The sequence below is a fragment of the Micropterus salmoides genome, unplaced genomic scaffold (assembly GCF_014851395.1).
Source record: "Micropterus salmoides isolate LMB-PRFRI ecotype aquatic unplaced genomic scaffold, ASM1485139v1 Ms_hic_scaffold_10, whole genome shotgun sequence".
In the NCBI taxonomy this organism is placed as follows: Eukaryota; Metazoa; Chordata; class Actinopteri; order Centrarchiformes; family Centrarchidae; genus Micropterus; species Micropterus salmoides.
In genome coordinates this window covers 34,349,248-34,370,452 of record NW_024040041.1, presented here as the reverse complement: position 1 = coordinate 34,370,452, position 21,205 = coordinate 34,349,248, and the positions used below count along the sequence as shown (strand labels likewise).

The window sequence follows — 21,205 nt, the reverse complement described above, 5'->3', positions numbered from 1 at the left end:
GTTTATAAAACATCAGAAAATGTCATGAAATGTGTCGTTTTGTCCCAGCAGCAGGATGAACCCCCAAAATATTGATTTTACCAAAATTAAAAGTATTCTATCATATTTGAGAACCTGGATTCATCAGTAATTTGGCATTTCTGAAGAGGCGCAGATCAATAAGTTCATCAGAATCTCGGCTGGCTGCATCATTATTTAATAAGCACGTTAACGGTCCTGGAGGGACGTCAGCGAATCGCCACTTGACCCGGATCAGCGGGGCGCGTGCTCCTCGCTTATTCATTCATTTATCTTACTACACCGGGCGCGTGGAGCTAAAAAAAACACCCGGGGGAGGGGGGAGGAGGGAGGAGGGGGGAGGGGGGGCACGCACACACAACACAACGAGCGCGAGGTGGTGATGCTGTAACAATGTGTCGCGCGCGTACCCGCTCGTGGAACTGAGGTGAATCGGTGCTGCGCGCGCCCCTGAGAACTATACCCACCTACTACCGTTGCCGTAGTTACCGACATACCCGCCCGAGCGGGTGTGTGTGTGCACGAGCGGCCAGTGGGCAGGCAGGAAGGAAGGAGGGAGGAAAGCAGGGAAGGAAGGAGGGAGCGGAATTAGTCAGTGATAGAGGGGAGGAGAGGAGGAGAGGCGGCGGGTTCTTCTGCCGAGGTGGACGTGGCGGGTCCGGCGGAGTTTAGCTACAAGTGATCCGAGGCGGACGGACAGCCATGAACCGGACCACCCGCAGGTAACGTACCGCTCCCCGCCGTTGTTACCCGCCTGCTCGGCTCCGGTGAGCTCCTTTTCTTCTCGCCGCTCGGTTTCCTGCCTGCTGCTTCTTCTGTCTGACAGATTCCACATTTCATAATTTGACACAGTTGGTTTCTTTGGTGCTGCGGCCTCCCGCCGCTCCCCGCTGCGCCCGGACAGCCGGAGCACCGCGGCTCCCCCCCGCCCCCCCCGCCTGCCTCCTCTCCCCGCTTCACTCTCACTTTCTCCCCCCCGTGCTAACACCAGCTAGCCCGGCTAGTTAGCTTAGCGGGCTGCAAACGACGTTAGTGTGATAAACAAGATGGCCACTGCTGGCTAGCGGTGCTAGCTAGCTGTACATGGCATCTTGCCCCGTCTTTGTATCGCGGCTCTAACGCGGGCTGAAACGCATTTTATTGGCTCAGTCACGCAGAGTTTCGACTCTCGGAGCAAGAATCCACGAAACTTGAAACTTCGCTCGCACAAACGGGAGATGCGGTGTTAGTGAGGAGCGCACGGAGACATCCTGAGACACAAATCACCGCCAGATTGTGCGCAGGCTGCGTGGCGAGTTCTAACGGCTACCTGCGTGTTTGAGGACACAGGTAAGAAGTTTGCGTTGAGCTGGCGGGAGGCTGCGGCCTGTCTGTGTTTGGGGGGGAAAGTGCTGGCTTTAGTACTCTCACGGTAACCTGAGCTCATACCAGCCTCCTCCAAACTTTTCTGTGCGCGTGCGCGTGTAGCGGTGGCAGTAACGTTAGTTATTTGTGCCCACGGACACGCGGGGGGTCAGAGCAGGTCTGCGGTGCTCACCTGTGCGGTTCCTCAGGTGTGAGCCCGAACACTGTAAAACTACAGGAAACTGTTACCTGTCAAGCCTGCCAGAGACCAGATGCAGCGGCTCCAGGGTGGGGGTCTCATTTTTATTGAGTGGAGTCGAGTCCTGGTTTCCTGGAGTACTGAACAAGTCACCCAGTGCTCCTCGCCACATGCAACACTTTAAAATGCCTTTAATATATTTACAGGGCCCAACATTAAACGTTTTGCAACTGGCCCCAAGACAGTTTTTACTGTCCCTCCTCCAAAAGATGTAAATTAATCAGTGTTACAACAAAACCAAAGACTTTATAAGTTATGTTACTTTGTTGACATGTTTAACCGTTAAATAAATACATCCTGGATATAAAAAAAATATATAATCAGTTCAAACTATACAAAATTAAAAGGTAACCGTAAACAAAACAATTTACTTTTACAACAGAACATGCTAACAAACGCACACATGACCTGCGCTCTCTCCTGCCTATATCAGATGTTTAGAGACCTGTCAATCAGCTTGTAGCCCCGCCCTGAAGCCCCCCCTCTAAACGGGACCATAATTTACTAAATGAACATCATGCTGTGTTGAAGAAGACTTGAAACTAGCGACTGAGACCATAAACTCATCAGGAAAGAGTTTACTGAGGGAATAAATCAGCTGACAAGTAGAAACATTTTCTCATAGACTTCTGTACAATCACACTTCTTTCTGCAGCCGCTGGAGTCGCCCCCTGCTGGCTGACAGAGTGCTGTGCGTGGAATCCTCACTAAAAGTGTACGTGCGTGCGCCCAAAAGCATATGGCGTATGGCAAAAAATATTCACTTACAAAAACCGTGCGTACGCACACCTGTAAGCAAGTTCCCTTTATAAATCACAATCAACTTTAAATGTGGCGCGTGAGAGCGAGCTTCCTGTCCTGTAAATGTTCAGTGAAACGGCCCTCATTAATATTAATACGTCCTGACTGCAGAAAGAAAAGGAGGCTAATTCAGAAAGAAAAGGAGGCTAATTCAGAAAGAAAAGGAGGCTAATTCAGAAAGAAAAGGAGGCTAATTCAGAAAGAAAAGGAGGCTAATTCCGATGGAAAAGCTACAAAACGAAATTTAACTCATTGAGACACTGACGTTCCTTTAGGTGAAGCTGAAGTTGTTTGGTGGGTAAAAAACTGGGGCACCGGAGCTCCACCCTTTTGTAACCGATCTGCAGGAAGGGGCCTCCCTCCTGAATATTGACGTCGCTGGCTGGAGGTCGACACACAGGCGGGATGACCCACGTACTAATCTGGACTCCCCTGTTTGAAAAGAAAACAAAAGACGTCACCCTTGTGTTTAAACAGTTATTTACACAAACGGTCTACTCACTTAACGAGGCTGCTGATGAGTTAAAAGAAATACAACTTGTTGTAAATGACGTGTTTTTACAAGCGGCGCATCACATCCACACGCTGGCGCAGCGTTTGGCTCGAAAAGGCAACGAACATCTGATAACAATAGGCAGTTTTAAACTATGCACTCGTGTTTGCTCCACTGACTCTTTGAAAATGGCATTGATTGTGATTTATAAAGAGAACGTTATTTACATGTGCGTAGGCACGGTTTTATGAGTCTGAATATTTTTTTGCTGTACGCCATTTTTGGCTTTTGGGCACACGTGCACTTTTAGTGAGGATTATACGCACAGTTTTATAAATGAGGCCCCCGGAGGTTACCGAGGGCGGTTTCTATACCGCCAGTGGTTTGAGATTTTTATTTTGAAAAACAACACCGTTACTGATGATTGAAATGGATCATGTTGACCTTTTCAGACGGTCCCTAACTCCTCCTACAGTAACAGCAGCGTTGGACAAACTGCATCGTCATCTTTGGTGATTTTGAGTCGATCCAAACTGTGAAACGTCCGCCTGAATTAGATCTCCAACCAGGGCGGGACAATAAAACAATAACAGTAATTATCGCATTATAATTTTTTTCAATAACGATATAACAAATGTTCAATAAACATTCAGTATTATTCACCTGAATCATTCACGTATTAGGATTTTATTATTTTTTTTATTGAGATGCTTATTTTGTTGAGGGGGGAAAAGGACTGAAAAAAGATTTTACTAAATGTTACGCATATTTTTATCATAATAGTTTTGAATGTTCTACCTTTGGCATCAAGTGTTTGACCATAAAGACGAGTTTAAACCACAATTAACCATCAGGTTTCTTCAACTTTCACTCAGGAACAAAAATCAGCCTTTAAACTCAAAAGAAATAACAATTTGATTCTAATCATAAGAATTATCTATCGAAACATATGAAACTTTTTATGGTGAGAACATTTTTGCCCACATCGCTTTGACGAGGAGCTGTTGAAGGAAACGGCCGCGAAAACAGCCGAATGTTAATTATTAACGTAACTTCAGCCCTTATCGTAATCCTTTCCATTATTATTATAATTTATGTATTTCTACATTTATTTACATCAACTGTATGTTTGTCTACATGTTGCACTTTATCTCCAAAGTTTGTTTTTGGCAGAATACCTTTTTATCTCAATTAAAGGTATTGAAACAAATGTGTATGACATAAAAAGGCAAGTTATTAATTTGGCCAATAAAAAATGTGTTTGGCAGTTGAGCCGTGTTATATTAAATGTGGCGCCCTGGCCTTCTGCTGACCCCGGTGGTTTAAAGTGTATCTGGTCGTCTGGAGCTGAGTTCAAACTTTAAAGTTATTTAAAAATAAATCTTAAGACCCAATCTTTCAGTTTAGCGTTTTCCTCCAGTAATTTTTTTATTGATCTTAATATCTCTCTTCTTTCATGTCTTATATTTTTACTGGTATTTGTAGTTCTCATTGTGTTTTCTTAGCTTCCAGTCACGTCGCAGTGCAGGCTCTTAAAGCTTGAACTTGAACACCGTGTTCCGGCAGCTTGTGTTGTTGTTTTGCAGGAAAGGTGTTTCACAAATAAAGTCTGATTGATTCTACAGACTTAAGAAAACATGTTTGATCTGTCTCCACAGGCTGGTCCCAGTCAGGTGTGCGTGGTGACGCCCGCAGGACATCTCGCTTGTTGGTTTTCCAGAAGAGACGCTCAGGGACGCGTCCCTTACCTGCCGGCTCCCCCCCTCTCAGGACGGGTCGATTTCTTCAGAGGAGGGAGGGAGGACTCAGGGAGGAGGAGGAGGAGGAGGAGGAAGGAGGTGGACCTTTTTATAACCTCAGTGATACTAAAGGTGCTGAACCAGAGTGAGGCGAGGAGGGTTAGCTCCGCCCCTCACCATGACAGACTTAGAGACTGAGTGTTTGAGCCTCGGCCTACCCTCCGAGTGCGGCTCCCCGCCCCCGCCTCTGGACCCCTCCCTGCAGGTGGACTGCGGCGCGGGGCACGGCACCTCGGCCCAGTCTTTGGCCCTCCTCTCCTCCGACTGTCCCACGGCCACGCTCAGCTCGCTGGCGGCGGAGATCGCAGAGCCGCTGGTGATGCTGCCGTGTGTGAAGAGCGAGCCGGAGGACGGAGACCTGGAGCCCATCCGGACCGTGGACCTGTCCGAGATCCAGCCGCTGTCGACCGCCGAGCTGGGGCAGGACCAGATCAAGATGGAGATCAGCGGCCTCGACTACATCAAGTCGGAGCATCACGGCAGCCACCACCTGGGCCACTTCCACCACGCCGACGTCCCAGAGCTGGACTACAAGTCGCACTACGAGCCCAGCTCCGTGTTTGACTACATCTCCCAGGTAAAGAGGGTCGCAGGTAGATCCGGATGGGTCTTCAGAACAGTTAAAGGGCACACGTCGGTCCAGAACAGGGAGCCAGGGGGTCAGACTGAGGTCTGAGGCTCCGTCCACACTCCCACGGTTTGGTTTTAAAACTCACCTTCTGCTACGTTTGAACCTCCCGTCCAGACTAAAACGTTGAAGTTTGAAAACGCCGCCGATCCCGTTTTGGTTTTAAACTCCGGGGTTCCTGCTTCCTGTTTACACCGGCACGCACGTGCTCAGTGCACATAAACGGTCATATGACGTGCGTTCTCGGTCGTTTTAAAACAGACAGAGATCTGTTCTGATACGCAGCTGAAACACTGGCGATTGTTTTGAAACTCGTAGTAGTGTGACTGTGGCCTGAGCAAGAAGACATGTTTTAATATCTGTTGCGGCTCGACGCTACGTGAACGGCCCTGTAAACCATCAGTCTGTTAACAGCCAGAGTGAACATCAGCTGATCCATCGTTAGATGCGGGGTGCTACTGTGGATCAGGCACTCACACAAAACCTGTTAACCTGTTAACCTCTGATTAAACACATGACGGCCAGCTGCTGAACTTCTAAATCAGAAACACACTGTGGGCCTCTGCCCGCTGAAACGTTCTCTGTAACCTCCAGAAAGACTAAAAACAGCTGCTTAATAAATGAAAACAGACTCAGTTTGTCTTGACGTGAAGGAAACGGATCCCAAAGTGTTTCCATAAATGCACTTTTATGCTCTTTAAATATTATAACTGTTCAGTGACACAGCGTTGTGCTGCCCTTTCTCTTCCTACTGATGGCTGTATTTTGAGTTTTGACCCTTTGGGGTTGCTGTAGCTGGTCTGTGTGGAGTGCAGAAGCAGCAGATCAAGACAGTGAAGCTATTTCATTTCACACAGAGCTCAGGAAACATGCGCTTTAAGTATTTGCACAGTCTGTCACTCAGGATGTTCAGCATGTGAAGTTTATGTTAAGATTGTATTATTACGATGCTAATGTCAGTTAGCACGTTAATGGAGATTCCCATTATACGTTAGCATTGAGCTAACCATCGAAGCGCTATTTTTTGTTAATATTATGTAACAATATGATGGGCTGCAATATCGATACAGTATCATGGAAAAATGCACAACGATATATTGTCACATCCCTATCTGTGAATATAATCCAGTTATCCTTATTTCCATCCTGTACAGACGCCTTATTTTGAAAACCGGACGTGTTTCCTCCTCGCGCTAAATCCATCCAGTCCGACCCGGTTTGATAAATAATATTGTCTGTGGTTCTCGTACGGCGTAACATGAAGACTTCACACAGGGTACCCGCGGGCTCTTAAAAGTATTAAAGTCTTAAATTTCATTACCAAGGTCTTAAATTTTTTCTTGTCCTTTCGTAGGATTAAATTAAATAAACACTTTGTGTGTGTGAGACTTCATAATTTACTCCGTTTGGTGTGACTCTGATGTTACACGGCAGCACAGGTAACGTTCCTGTTTATGTCAGCGTTCAGCTTCACGCTCTGGACTGTGGCGTGTTCGCCGTGCGCGAGCTCTGACATCCGGCTCTGTCATTCTTAATCAATGGTGATAAATGATTCAAAGTATATATTTTATGAACGTTTAGAATATTTTAATACACTCAGTAGAAGTACCATTCCTTGACATTCAGTAAATATATGTGGTGAAAACGCCGTTTGATCAATGAGCACAGCAAAGTGTCTGACGAGGACCTAAAGAGGTGGACGCGTAATTCGGCAGATCAAATTTTGTAGGCTACCTGCTGAGATTTGCATCCACCTCTTTTCTCAGCATAGATTACCGTTAACACCTGCGAGGTGCGTGCAATTCTCGGCAGGCAGGCAGATTCGGCACCAGTCACTCTGTGGCGAGCGCTAATGGAACAGCGGAGCCCGAAGACCCGCTGCAGGTTCCTGGTCAGTTAATGTCACAGCAGCAACGGAGAGACAGGTGTGTGAAGACGAGGACGGTGTCTGTGTGTCGGCGTTTGGCCTCTGTTGTGGGCTAATGTTATGTGAATGGAAACTTTAAACTTACATAACTCGGATGCGCCGATCACGAGAACGAGAGAAAAATAAATCCTTATCCCCGCTGCTTTCCAGCCAATACTATATAATACTGTATTTCAAGCAGCCTTTAGATGCTTTACAAAACAGGACAGGATGAATAATCACTGAAGCAACTGGTATTTTATTACTTTACCTTTTCTAGCCAAGGTGCAACTCATAGTGCACAATGTGTTTGTATTTTTGATTTCACCCCTTCAGAGTTCTTAGTGCACAAATATTGTATTAATTTCATAGGTGTCATTAACGCTGTGGACACTGGGGACGTGTCTCCTTCACTTTTGTTTTTAAAGCATTTGTTAAATATGTTCTGAAAATGGCTTGCAACAAGAAATGTTAAAAAAACAAATGAAAATACTTTGAGAAAGGTTTATTTTCACAATAAGAAAACCTGCAATGCAATTTAAAGATAAAAGAAACAAAAGTTTCTTAAGCAAAAAAACAAGCTGCTTTCCCTCCAGGGTCCTCATGTCCACGCTTTGTTTCTGGTTCGCAACCTCTACTTCTTGTTGATCACAGCCGTGCGTAACATTAACTTCTGACGAAAGCACACATTGCAGAGCCTGGTTCATTCGCCCCAATATAGTTGATGGAAACACGGCTAATAACAAACCTCAGAGAGAACGGGATCGGTTAAAACGGAGAGAAGATGTTTTCAAAGGGCGCCGTTAAAAGCCAGATTATACTTTGAGGATCCATGCGGCCGTAAAGGTCCGTTCAGCGTTATGCATTTATGACCGTCTGTGCTGTCGGGTGTCTGATCCTGCTGAGCTCATTAACTGACGCCTGCAAATCCTTTTAAACAAACACCCTGCTTACAGCTGAACTGACTCTCCCAGCTCAGACTTCTTTTAGCTTCTCTAAACAGGATGTGAACGGAACCCTTCCTGGCGGTCCGGGGGGGATCAGGCGGCGTTCAGCTTGGTTCGCACGGTCAGCAGCTCCGGGTGTTTGTGGAGGATCAGACACGTATCTCATTCCACATTTCATAAAGGGCGTACGTCATTTAAAGAACAACACACGCCTGCTGGTGTTTAATTGAATCGTGGCATATCTGGCATTTTTACTTCGTGGGACTCTTCGACAAAGTGCATCACTTAACACATCTGAGGTAGAACATTCAAAACTACGATGATAAAATATTTTTCATAACGTTTCATATTTTCTCTTTATTTAACGGCCACGTATGAATGTGTGAATCGTTTCAGTTGTTTTCTTTGCGCCACACTGCTGCAGAAATAGATTTTATTATCACACTGCATTACTCAATAATGAAATAAATCCACGTCAGAAACATTTGAAGTTGTAAGTTATTGTCTGTTATTGTTATTATCACATCTCATCAGTGACGTGGATTCAAGATCTGCTGCTATTATTCTAATGTGCTTCATCAGGATGACTGGATTGTTTTTGATATTTATTTTGGATAATAACATTTCTTTAGAATACACAGTTAGTGGTTTGATTAATCGACTTGAAAAATAATCGTCACGTTCAGCCCTGTTGGGATGTTCTTGGGAGTTTGTTTGTCAGTAGACGATTCCCTTTCTGTTCGACCACACCAGGGCTGAAACGATTACCGGTTTAACGGCAAACCAACCGACAGTTATTACTCTAGACATTTTAATGACCTTGGTAACCGGCTTTGGTTACGATTATAAACTCACGGCAAACAGCGTCCAGCATCAACCAAAGTCACGCGTGTGCAGTAACGTGCAACGTGGGTTTGTTTGGGTCGATGATGCAATTTGTGTGAATAGTTGATACTTTAAAGTAAGTAAAAGTCCTGCATTCAGACCATACCAAAGTAAAAGTACTCGCGTTGCAGGAAAATTATAAAAATAAACTCGTAAGTGTGGAAGGAGTTCGTCTTCGTGACTTTACTGAGAGCACAAAGTGTTTCTTCTTCTTCTAGATGTGTTCTGTCTGGAGGACTGAGTATGGAAACGTGCTCTTTCTCTGTGTTGCAGGTGACGGACACTCTGGAGTACATAAAGTCAGACCACCACGTGGACCTGCAGTGTTACTACACAGAGTCGGGCGCCATGTCCACCCACCTGCCGCACAACGGCCTGGAGTCCATCCACATGGCCGAGCTCCGCACCGAGCTCAACAAGCTGCGACCCGACTCCCTGCTGATGGACGGCATGGGCAAACTGGACCCTGAGTTTGCAGGGGGGGCGCTGTACGAGCTGCAGCCGGCCGAGCACGGGAAGACGGGGGCCGACATGGCGGCGGCAATGACCGGGCAGGGAGGAGGCGGTAGCCTGGTCATCACGACCAAAACCCAAAGCCCGACTGTGAGGAAACCCCGTAACATGCAGGGGGAGAAACCCTTCTCCTGCACGCAGTGCGGGAAGAACTTCAGCACGCTGGGAAACCTGAAAACCCACCAGCGCATCCACACCGGGGAGCGGCCCTACACCTGCTCGCAGTGCGGCAAGAGCTTCGGCCAGGCGGGAAACCTCAAACGACACCAGCTCATCCACACGGGCCAGAAGCCGTACGTGTGCGCTCACTGTCCGAAGGGCTTCACCAAGGCCGACGACCTGCGATCGCACCAGCGGCTGCACACCGGCGAGCGTCCGTTCATCTGCCTCACCTGCGGGAAGAGCTTCGGCCAGTCGAAGGAGCTGAAGGCTCACCAGCTGAGCCACACGGGCGAGAGGCCGTTCTGTTGCCAGCACTGCGGCAAGAGCTTCAGCAAGGAGACCAGCTACCGCAACCACGTGCAGATCCACACAGGCGAGAAGCCCTTCACCTGCTCGCAGTGCGGGAAGACTTTCAGCAACTCGGGCGTGTTAAAAACCCACGAGAAGATCCACTCGGGCGAGCGGCCGTTCGGCTGCACGCAGTGCGGGAAGAGCTTCGGACGCCTCGGCCACCTGAAGGCTCACCAGCAGATCCACACGGGGGAGCGGCCGTACGCCTGCCCCCACTGCGCCAAGACTTTCAGCCAGTCGGGTCACCTCAAAGCACACGAGCAGATCCACAAGCGGGAGCGAGTGGACACGGCGAGCAGCAGCAGCAGCAGCAGCAGCAGCAGCAGCAGCAGTGTGGGCAGTGACAGTAGCTAAAATAAACTCCATACCCTTTAACCTCGCGGAAAAACAAAGTATTATTCCTCTTTTTTATAAATACTATATATAAATTTTTTTCCTTATGAATTTTTTCTTACATTTTCATACCTTTTGTGCTCTTTTGCATTATATCTGTGGGCCGGGTGGACTCTGACTGATTTGCTCTTATGCAAGTGTCTGTGTGTACATGTACTGTGTGTGTGGGTGGCTGTGATACCGAGGGGCTTGTAGATAATCTTCAAACTGGTCTGTCTGAGCTGTCTCGAGTCCCAGTACTTATTTTGGAGTACTTACTGATACACAAGCACAAATACTTCAGTAACAAAGTTTGAGTACTTCATTTAGTTTTTTACTGAAACAGACCAGCAGCTGATGAACCAGAGCCCCGTTTACTAAACGCTCCGGCGTTTCCTGAAGCAGTACTTCAGAGCAAGTACGTGTTCACCATGTCTGTGGCGACGGGGACACTTCAGAGTAAAGTGGCGAATGTACCTGAAGGAATACATAAATCCCACAGTGTAGACGTCAGGAATGTTTTATACTTTTTATACTTCAAGCTTAAAGTTCGGTCTTATCTGGATAAAATCCGGACTTCGTTTAACAAACTTCAGATCCGCCACAGGTCTGATCACAACCCGTCCTTGTTTTCTCAGCTACACGTAAATCAGGTCGACCCTCCAGGTGGAGTTTAAGAAGTCCAACGGCGATGTATTACATAAATACATGATGGAAATAATCAATCTTGACACAGATCCCTTGGATTTGTTTCTTTTCTTTAAAGAATTGTGACCCAGATGCTTTGTCCCTGGGGGGCAGTTGGTCTTGCAGAAAGACATAGATGCAGCGTACAGAGGGTACAACAAATAGACATCAGATACATACTGAGCGTAACGCTTTACTGGGAAAAACCCGGGAAAAGCTGCACAGTTTCTAAGCTCAAAGCTAGTTTTAACATATCAGCCAACATAAACGCACAAGCCCATTTATCTGTCTTGCTCTAATGGTGATCCACACCAGAAGAAGAACTTAAACTAGAACAAAAAGCAACAACAACGAGCAGTTATGGTTCATAAAATACTGATGAATGTGTGTCATCAGTTGTAGGAGTTGTCATTATTTGTGTCAACGGTCAAAAAACGCACACGTCCGAGAGTAAAAAGTAAAAGTGGTAAACTCTTAAAGCCAAAGGAGATTCACATACTAGGTTCTAAATAAAGTTTGTTACGTTGCCAAATAAACCGTCATCCCTCGTGTTACACCCAACACGAGGCCACGGCGCCAGCGTTCGTGGTTAAAGGACAGAATTAAACGTGCAGCTTCTGAATCTCATGCGATGGTTTCTTCATGAGACGGCGTGTTCAGATGCTTTTGGGAAACGGCTGTTTGTCTTCAGAAGATTAAACTCGGTGCGTTCGGTGAACAGGGCTGTGGTTCCATTACTCAGCGTGTCGACAGCAGTTAAAAGTACTTTTGCCAACCGTGTGTGGGTACTTATTTTTGAGTACTTGCTGCCAGTTTACTAGTATTTTCCTTACAGGTGTGGGTACTAGCAGGTGTACGCTCTTTCTGTATAGTTAAAACAAATCTGATATAATTTTTATATTTTGTATTGACCAGTATTGTTTTGTTGTTGATGATAATCTGCTGATGACATTCCTTTAAAATCATTCCAGTATCGTCACAAGATAAAGGACCAAACTCATCAGCACAAAGGAACCTCCCCTATCCCCCCGTCCAGATCGCTCACTGTGTACAAATCTATTGATTATGTCATTACTTTTAAAAAATAAAGAGAAAATGGGGGAAAAAAACAGAAGTGAAAAAGTGATGCAGCATCTTGTACTGGAAAATGAATTATTAAAGAAACTAATGACACGTCCGGCTCTGTCTCGGGTTTGTTTTTAGACCGGCGCTGAAAGGTGGTGTATTTATTAAAATCTGTGTACTGTTGTTGTGAATGTGACAGGAAGTGATGATGCAGCGTCACCGTTCAAGGTACGAACCAAAGAAATAACATATTATTTGTAAAGTGAGACAGTTTAACTAACACTCAGCTTTTTTTTTTTTGTAGAATCCTCTTGTTTCCTGGCCGATCCGAGGACGCAGCCCACGACTTTAAGACCCGACCCAACTAAACCCGGGTGTTGCCGCCAACTTTGAAACAAAATCCAACCCGAGACCTTCGTCCCTAACTGAGCAGGCCAACTCAGCAGTCGGACACGCTGGGTGTGATTATTTAATTATTCACGTTTATTCTTTTGACAGATGCTTTTGTCCAAACCTACAAACAAGTGAGGCACAAATCCAAACCTCAGAGCTTTGACGCTCAGGTGCCTGAAGCAACGAGTGCAGAGTTACTTTTTAAAAAAATGATTTGAATCTATAAAATATAAGAAAATAGTGAAACCGACTAGCTCAGTCTGAGGGCGGAGCAAGTAGGGATGCACCAGCTACAGATATCCGGAGCGATACGGACTAAAATATGTGATTGGGTATTGTGACGCCGATCTATTCAATTACACGCGGTCTACATGATGCGTCGGTAGACCCAAACATTCTGCTAGGAGCGCCAACATAGCATGGAGGGAGCTAAAAACAAGGGGTCAGCAGTTTGGAGGTCTTTCACGGTGGCTTCTACCTGCAGTATCTGCAGCGCCAGTGTTTGGAGGTGTGGCAGCAAAATGTAACACTTTTATTAACCAATTTAAGCAGCCAAAGAAGCTTTGAGTGTCGTTCTCACAGCGAGGAAGCCATCATACAGCTTATTCATTTTACACTGGTATGGGATCCGTACTCTGCGTCGTCCGGTACCTGAAGCCCGGGTATCTGATATTGGGTCTGAAAAAGTCGGATCCGTGCATCTCTTATTAACAGAGAGAATAACATTTGATGTAAAGCTGCAGATTCAGCTGATGACTGTAGGTTCATCACTGGCCTTCACCGATATCTGCGTTAAAGTCAGTATTTTATTGTATTCTTGTCTGTCGATAAATTTGCTGCTGTGAAAATGTGTCATTGAATGCAAATTAGTACCAAAATTGTGAGACTTGAGTAGTTTGACACAATCGCCTATACAACATTCCCTTCAGACGTACAAACCTGTACGACCGTCTTTTGTTACGACACAGCAACTGATCCATCGATGAAGGCTGTGAGTTGAAAGCTCTGGGGGGGGGGGAGCTCTTAAGTGAACCTACTTTACAACTTATGCATCCAGTTTGACAAGAAAAAAACCTCAATACGTTTCTGGAGCTTTCAGCCGCATGTTGAGGCCTTCCTCAGCAGGTCGGCTGAGAAGACCGTGAGATGTGGTTGAAAGCTTTGGAAACATGGAAAGTTGGACCTTCTGTAAAACTGCGGTTTGCAAGGTTTGAAATTAACCTTCATGTTGAATTCTATATCAAGCCCTTTCTTCAGAAACATTCGACACTTTTCATTGAGGTTTTTTGAGTTTTATTCCTTGAAGCAACAGACAACAGGTTTGTCGCCACACCAGTGAAGTTCCCCCCAAACCAGACTATCAAGGAAGGTTACATTTCCCCTCACAAATCCAGTCTTCACTGATCGGGGTTTTAGTTACAGCAGAAAACGAGCGAAAGGTGACAGATGAAGGCAGATTCTTGATGAAGAGGGGAAACACTGTTATAGGTTGAGATCAGGCTCCTCCCCTCCGGATCAGATGGATGTGGGATTGGTCTCAGGTGGCTTCCTCCAGCTTGAAGTCCTTTTCCTTGACCTCTTCGTTGTAGACTTTTATGATGGCTTTTTTGGTGGTGGTGGAGACGGTGTGATCAGAGGAGGAGAGTAAAGATCTGAGAGAGAGAGAGACATGGGGAAGTGAGAGCTCTGATGTTATTTAATTACTCTGGTTTTAATGTTTGGTATAGGCAATGACTGATGATAAAACTTTAATTTGAGATTGTGAATTGACTCTCTGATCTCCTCTTACCCGACGCCCTCTCCGTCCAGCAGCTTCCTGTACTGAGCGATCTCCATCTCTAGTCTGGTCTTGATGTCCAGCAGCATCTGGTACTCTTGTCCCTGTCTCTCCAGGTCGGCCCTGAGCTGCATCAGCTGTTCCTCCATACTGCCCACCTGCACACGGTCACACAGGTAGACTGTGTCAGAGCGGACGCTAAGTGCAGCTAACAGACTTTAACGTGATGCCGGCAGTCTGAAATGCTCACCTGCATCTGGTATCCGTTCAACTGCATACCGTAGCGGCTCTGGACTTCGCCCAGTTGGGCTTCAAGAGACCCTTTCTACAGGGAGACAGAGTTAGAAGACAGACAATGGACCACTGGACGACCGGGTGTATGCAGTAATACATATTGAGATGCTTAACAAAACTAAGTCTGGACGGGGACACCTGTTAGTCAACGTCTGTGCAGAGACAGCTGGGAGACATTTTCTGTCTGGGACACCTGGGACTCGTCGTCGTCTGTAAAGGGACCCGTGAGAGTCTACAGGGACGCCTGGCACTTGTCATTGTCTCTATGGGTACATCATAGTCTATACAGGGACACCTGGGGGGGAGTCCTTGTCTCTATAGATACGTCATTGTCTGTCAGGGACCCCTGGGAGATGGGGACACCTGGGTGTCATCATAGTCTGTCAGCGACACCTGAGACTCGTTATTGTCTTTACGGGTACCTCATAGTCTGTCAGCGACACCTGGGACTCGTTATTGTCTTTACGGGTACCTCATAGTCTGTCAGCGACACCTGGGACTCGTTATTGTCTTTACAGGTACCTCATTGTCTGTCAGCGACACCTGGGACTCGTTATTGTCTTTACGGGTACCTCATAGTCTGTCAGCGACACCTGGGACTCGTTATTGTCTTTACAGGTACCTCATTGTCTGTCAGCGACACCTGGGACTCGTTATTGTCTTTACGGGTACCTCATAGTCTGTCAGCGACACCTGGGACTCGTTATTGTCTTTACGGGTACCTCATAGTCTGTCAGCGACACCTGGGACTCGTTATTGTCTTTACGGGTACCTCATAGTCTGTCAGCGACACCTGGGACTCGTTATTGTCTTTACGGGTACCTCATAGTCTGTCAGCGACACCTGGGACTCGTTATTGTCTTTACGGGTACCTCATAGTCTGTCAGCGACACCTGGGACTCGTTATTGTCTTTACGGGTACCTCATTGTCTGTCAGCGACACCTGGGACTCGTTATTGTCTTTACGGGTACCTCATTGTCTGTCAGCGACACCTGGGACTCGTTATTGTCTTTACGGGTACCTCATAGTCTGTCAGCGACACCTGGGACTCGTTATTGTCTTTACGGGTACCTCATTGTCTGTCAGCGACACCTGGGACTCGTTAATGTCTCTACAGGTACATTGTCTATCTGGGACCTGGGACTCGTCATCGTCTGTAAAGGGATTTGTGAGAGTCATAATGGTCTTTACGGGGACACCCGGGAGTCATCATAGTCTGTCAGCGACACCTGGGACTCGTTACTGTCTGTACGGGTACCTCATAGCATGACAAGGATGAGGTATTTGCTTCTCTATTCTTGGCCTGCTAACCTTACTCTATAACATCATTCTTTCTAATCAACACTTTAATGTAATTTGTGTTCAGATACAGTTTTGTATCCCCTGGTTCCACTCCTGTGCGCTGACTCGTGTTCGTCGGCCTTTCATGCTTTTTTACAGACTTGAGAGTTAAATGCAGTTAAAACAAGTACATAGTCCTCTACGTCCAACTGCGTCTCTGACTATTGTTTTCAGAACTTTCAATCAGGCTGCTGGCACTTATAAATCAGAAATGTGGCTTCACATCGAGCTCAAATGTTAAAGCTCCCAAACTGCCTGTAAATGTTACTTGTTCCCTGATCTCTCTTGTAGGAGAGATGTTGATCTCTACGCAAAGTATCAAGTGGCTACAGCTTCAAAACAATATATATTATGTTTAACTATTGGTGCCATTAAAACAGAACAAACTTTTAAAAAGATCACGCCTTGATCAAGGGCCACTACATGCTAACTTTGTTGTAAAGTTAGCATAAGGTGGCGCTGTGGCCTCACCATGCTGAGCTGCGCTTGGAGCTCGATCTCCAGAGCCTGAAGCTGACTCTTCACCTCCTTCACCTCAGAGGACGTCGTTTTCAGCGTCATCTCTGTGGTCGCCACCTCCTGCATGATCTCCTCCGACTTAGAGAAGAAGAAGAGGACGTCACCAAGATGCATAAAGGTAAACATACAGGTTTATAGATGTACTTCTTTACGGTGTTTTCTCTCTCACCTTGGTCTGGTACCAGCTCTCCAGCTCTTTGCGGTTCTTGGCGGCGATGCCCTCGTAGTGTTCTCTGATTTCCTCCATGACCTTACTGAGGTCAACCTGAGGACCGGCGTCCACCTCCACGTTCACCTGGCCGCTCATCTCACCTCGCATGGACAGCAGGTCCTGCAGCAGGAAGGGGGGCTGAGGTCAGTCAGGTGACAACAGGAGGGGATGACCCAATCCCAATCTCTTATTGCTGCCAAATCATCAGGTACACCCTTTCTGTAAAACTGCATCAGACTTCGACTGGGGGAACTACACAGTTCATAGCGTTGTGACGTTACTCGGCGAAGCCCGGAGGTGTTACAAAAAAAGTTAACGAACAAAGAAAGTCAAGTACTGAACCCACAATTGTACGTAACGTGTTTTGCCGTCACCAAGGTAACGTGCTATGTTGCAAAGTGCCGTTCCATTACACCATTTTGTGCCCTTGCAGCCTCTCGCACTCACCAGGTGACTTCAACTAAGTCTGTGAGGGTTTAGGATGGAAGTTGGGATTGGGCCAGTTGGTTTTTAAGTGTCTGTTAGCTGCATGACAGAAGCTATAAAGGTTAGGCTGCGTGGTCCAAGATATTTGGGATTAAAAACAAGAAAAGTAGAATGATCGGCTCTCAGGTAACATACGTTACCTCCTCGTGGTTCTTCTTCATGGACTCCAGCTCGTCCTTTAGGCTTTCGATCTGCATGGTCAGGTCGCCCTTGGCCGCGCCCAGTTCTCCCAGCAGCATCTTCAGCCCGGCGATGTCCGCCTCCACCGACTGACGCATCGACAGCTCGTTCTCAAACCTGCACAGAGTTCATCATGGGATCAGAGCTTCAGGTGTGTGGATGTGTTGAAAACATTTCTAGTTGTCTAAATGAAATCTGGGTGTAATGTTTCCCAACACTAGGACCTCATAAAGACTTAAGCAAGATAAAAAACACTGTTTACAGCCTTGAAAGGCTTTCAGATAAAGTCAGTTTCTAAGAATTGATTTAAAAGATGCTACAGAGTTAGCTAGACTGAGACATTCAGGTATGTTCTAACTATGAACTATTCTCTTTGCTGCGCGGTCACAAGCTTTAACCAATCAGAGGGTTAAAGTGCTTCGTTTGGTTAAAAGTTTGAAATGTTTAAAATTAATTTTTCAAACACAAAATAATACATTTTATGATGTTTGCAGGGGAGGTTTTGTGTAATTTTCTATAAGACAGTAATTCCACCTTGCAGCCAGCAGAGGGAGTGATGCTGCTGGTAATAACACCTGCTGTCCGGTGGAGACCCGGTTTGTCTCTTTGTATCTTTAGTTCAGCTGAATAACAGAAAGGTTTATCACCATCACGACTTAGTTTTTACTTTGCATAGATTTTGTTGTTCTTGTGTTGCAGCAGAGGCTGAAAGAAGACAAAGAGTTACTGACTTGACTCTGAAGTCGTCCTGAGCCAGCTTGGCGTTGTCGATGCTCAGCATGACTGTTCCTCTGAGGACGATGGCGTCCTGGATCTGAAAACACACCGACACAAAGAAGAAGTTGTATCACCAGATCAGTCCTGCATCTGCAACAACACACACCACCGGACGCCAGGGGATGGAAAGAGCAACTTTTATTTAATTAATTTATGTGTCAAAGATGCAGCAGCATGAATATACTGAGCAGGTCTGGTGAGCAGAAATATTCTTCATGCGCACATTAAAGTAGAACAGAACAGAGTAAAAGCTTAAGTGGAAATAAAGCAGGTATAATGTTCAAATTACAAAGTATGAGCGATTTAATAAACCAAAAAATGTGTGTGTTACAAATTTCAAACTTAGAAATACAGATTATAAAGAAAAATGAACATAAAATAATCCAAGATAAGAATTTAAAATGTTTTTAGGTAGTGTTATGATTTAAAGACACGGGTTTTTAGGAAAACATTGGAAAAGGAAAACTCATCTTTCGTGCTGCGGTGAAATATGAAACGTCAAACTGTTCATGTCGTCTGAAGCATTTCTAAATCAGACCAGAGTTTTTAAGGCGTGGCAGCTTCACCTGGATCAGGCGTGGTCGACATCCGTCTGATTCACTTCTCACTTTGCTTCTTTTAACTTTCTATAATTATTATTTATGGAAGACGAGAGATGCCATCATTATCGTTAAAAAAAATATTTTACTGTCTTGTCTCTTTTCAGAGAAAATGATTTTCCTTTCAGTCGACAGCAATCAAATTGTCCCTCTGACACAAAATCAGCCCTGTGCAGGGAGACGCTGAAATGAAATCGGAGCTGCTTTTACACCTGGATGGAGAGTCAGGTCAGGTCGTCTGTGTGCAGCAGCTGGAGTTTTTGAGGCGTGGCCGCCTCACCTGGATCTCTTACACACAGGTGGGGTCGACCTATTTCGATTCAGAGACATCCATCCAGTCACTGAGAGCCCCGTTTACTTCTCACTGCCTCAAATTACAGAACAGTCCGTGAATCTCGAGCTTCTGCTGTTTATTCTTGCGGTTATGTTATTTTATCTTTGATGCACTAATTATCTCATTATCTCCCGAGATACATAACCGGTTATTAGAGGAAGAAGAAGAATGTATTACAATCCTGGTTACTTCTACTGTTATTGTATTTATTTAGTGTGTAGATTTTGTATTTTCCTTCTGGAAAGGATTTTGTCTTTTGTTTGTGATGTTGAACTAGGTCTGTGTCTTTTGTTTTACTACTTAAGTTACGAGCTGTTATTATGTTAGAGATTAGGCAGAAGTTTCGTCTTCTGTACAGTTATGTTCTCCTTTGATATTGCTTTGTGAATAAAAGAAGACCACAGCTAGATTTAGACACACCACCCCGTTTCCCATGCTGCCCCTCTTCCTCACCTTGCCCTGCAGATCTGCGATGGTAGCGAAGAAGTGGCTGTAGTCCCTGGCCTCGGGGCTGACCTGGCTCTCCACAAACTGCCTGATCTTCAGCTCCAGCTCGCTGTTGGTCTTCTCCAGAGCCGCCACCTTGGCCAGGTAGTTGGCCAGGCGGTCGTTCAGGTTCTGCATGGTGAACTTCTCGTTGCCGATGAGGCTGTCGTCCGCAGACGCCCCTCCACCAAAGCCTCCTCCGAAACCTGCACCACCACCGAATCCTGCGCCGCCGCCTCCGCCGCCACCACTACCGAAACCTGCTCCTGCTCCACCACCGAAGCCGTAGCCTGCACCTGCCCCGCCACCTAAGCCGTAGCCACCGCCACCTCCAGCAGCAGAGAAGCTCCTGCTGGCCTGGGAGACCCTGACACCACCACCTCCAGCTCCTCCCACCACACTGAATGAACTCATGCCTTTGCCATAGGATGCTCGCCCCATGCCCAGGCCGTAGCTGCCGCCACCACCGCCACTGCTCATCATGCTGCTTCGAGCGGAGAACATCGTAGTCATGATGATGGAGTAAGAATCAGAGGAGGTGTCTGTCGGTCTTCTCCAGCGGAGGGAGGAGTAGAGAAGTGAGGAGAGACGGATGAGTTTTCTCCTTTTAAAGGTGCTCAGGTGGGCTGAGCTGCAGGTGAGGGGCAGGGTCCACAGTCCACACCCCCCCCAGAGGTGGAACGTAACTCGGCGCTTCCACTCCTGTGCTGTACGGTGTGATTTTGAGGTACTTGCGCTTTTTTTGATTATTTGTTTTTATGCCATTTTTTTGCAACCTGCTACTTTACTACGCTTCAGAAAGAAATGGTTTTCCTGCAGTGAGCAAAGAATTCAGTTACATCATGAAACTGGTTCTGTCGTGTTTCCTGCAGCTCAGATATGTTGCAGAAATGAGATCCATCATTGCACCTGGAGAGAAGAGTCCTGCCTTCATAACCTCCCAGTTAGATGTGCACTTAATAAATCAGCTTGTTTCTGCTGAAGGTCCGCTCACATTACTTCATTTTAACATCAATAGGTTCACAGTTAGTCAGTTTTACTTACTACACCTCAAACCAAACTCAGATCCGATGGAGACTAAGCTTCTGTTAGCGTGTCCTCTGACCTGAATGTGGTTTTTAACCATATTTTGTTAGAACAGCTGATTCAATTAATATTTTTAATCTTGTTTTGAGAATTAATCTTCATAGCTTGTCTGATTTTGCAGTAATTATGGAAACATATTTTGCATCTAACTTACATCGTTGTCCTTTTATTTAATTACAAGTTTGTGTCTTACTTTGTGACCACTTCTCAGCATCCCTAAGAACTCTAATTGTTATTAGGGATTATATTTCTTACAATTAAAATAAAGTGTATTATTATTATCACATTTATCTCACAGCTGCAGTTACTGGTTTCTTTCCAGATTAAGATTTTACATAAATGATCGTTCAAGATAAATTCAGTGGTTTCAAACCTTTTTTTCCCCAAGTCGAGGCCAACAAGTCACCTGACGACCCCTTACATTTATCTGGTGACCCTTTGGAGGGGTCCAACCACTGGATTAAACTAGTTAGCTGTACTTGTTCCAGGAA

At 45.9% G+C, this 21,205-nt stretch overlaps 2 protein-coding genes across 3 annotated transcripts; one reads left to right on the top strand and one right to left on the bottom strand.

Annotated features, from left to right (window-relative positions):
- Positions 1-411: 411 nt before the first annotated feature.
- On the top strand, positions 412-12,338 carry si:dkeyp-113d7.1 (uncharacterized protein LOC407709 homolog). 2 transcript variants are annotated; one of them, XM_038709105.1, is made up of 3 exons: positions 412-740; positions 4,574-5,291; positions 9,354-12,338. In XM_038709105.1, the coding sequence occupies exons 2-3, from the start codon at positions 4,833-4,835 to the stop codon at positions 10,458-10,460; spliced, it is 1,566 nt and encodes a 521-aa protein (XP_038565033.1). In that variant the 5' UTR covers positions 412-740; positions 4,574-4,832; the 3' UTR covers positions 10,461-12,338. The 2 variants fall into 2 exon arrangements, with proteins under 2 accessions (XP_038565033.1, XP_038565042.1); XM_038709114.1 differs by lacking the exon at positions 412-740 and adding an exon at positions 1,102-1,347.
- A 1,561-nt stretch (positions 12,339-13,899) lies between these two features.
- LOC119895800 (keratin, type I cytoskeletal 13-like) lies at positions 13,900-20,212 on the bottom strand. The gene is made up of 8 exons (XM_038709124.1): positions 19,596-20,212; positions 18,164-18,246; positions 17,393-17,549; positions 16,725-16,886; positions 16,508-16,633; positions 14,651-14,725; positions 14,413-14,558; positions 13,900-14,275 (listed from the first exon to the last, which is right to left on the bottom strand). The coding sequence occupies exons 1-8, from the start codon at positions 20,139-20,141 to the stop codon at positions 14,161-14,163; spliced, it is 1,410 nt and encodes a 469-aa protein (XP_038565052.1). The 5' UTR covers positions 20,142-20,212; the 3' UTR covers positions 13,900-14,160.
- Between the last annotated feature and the right edge of the window lie 993 nt (positions 20,213-21,205).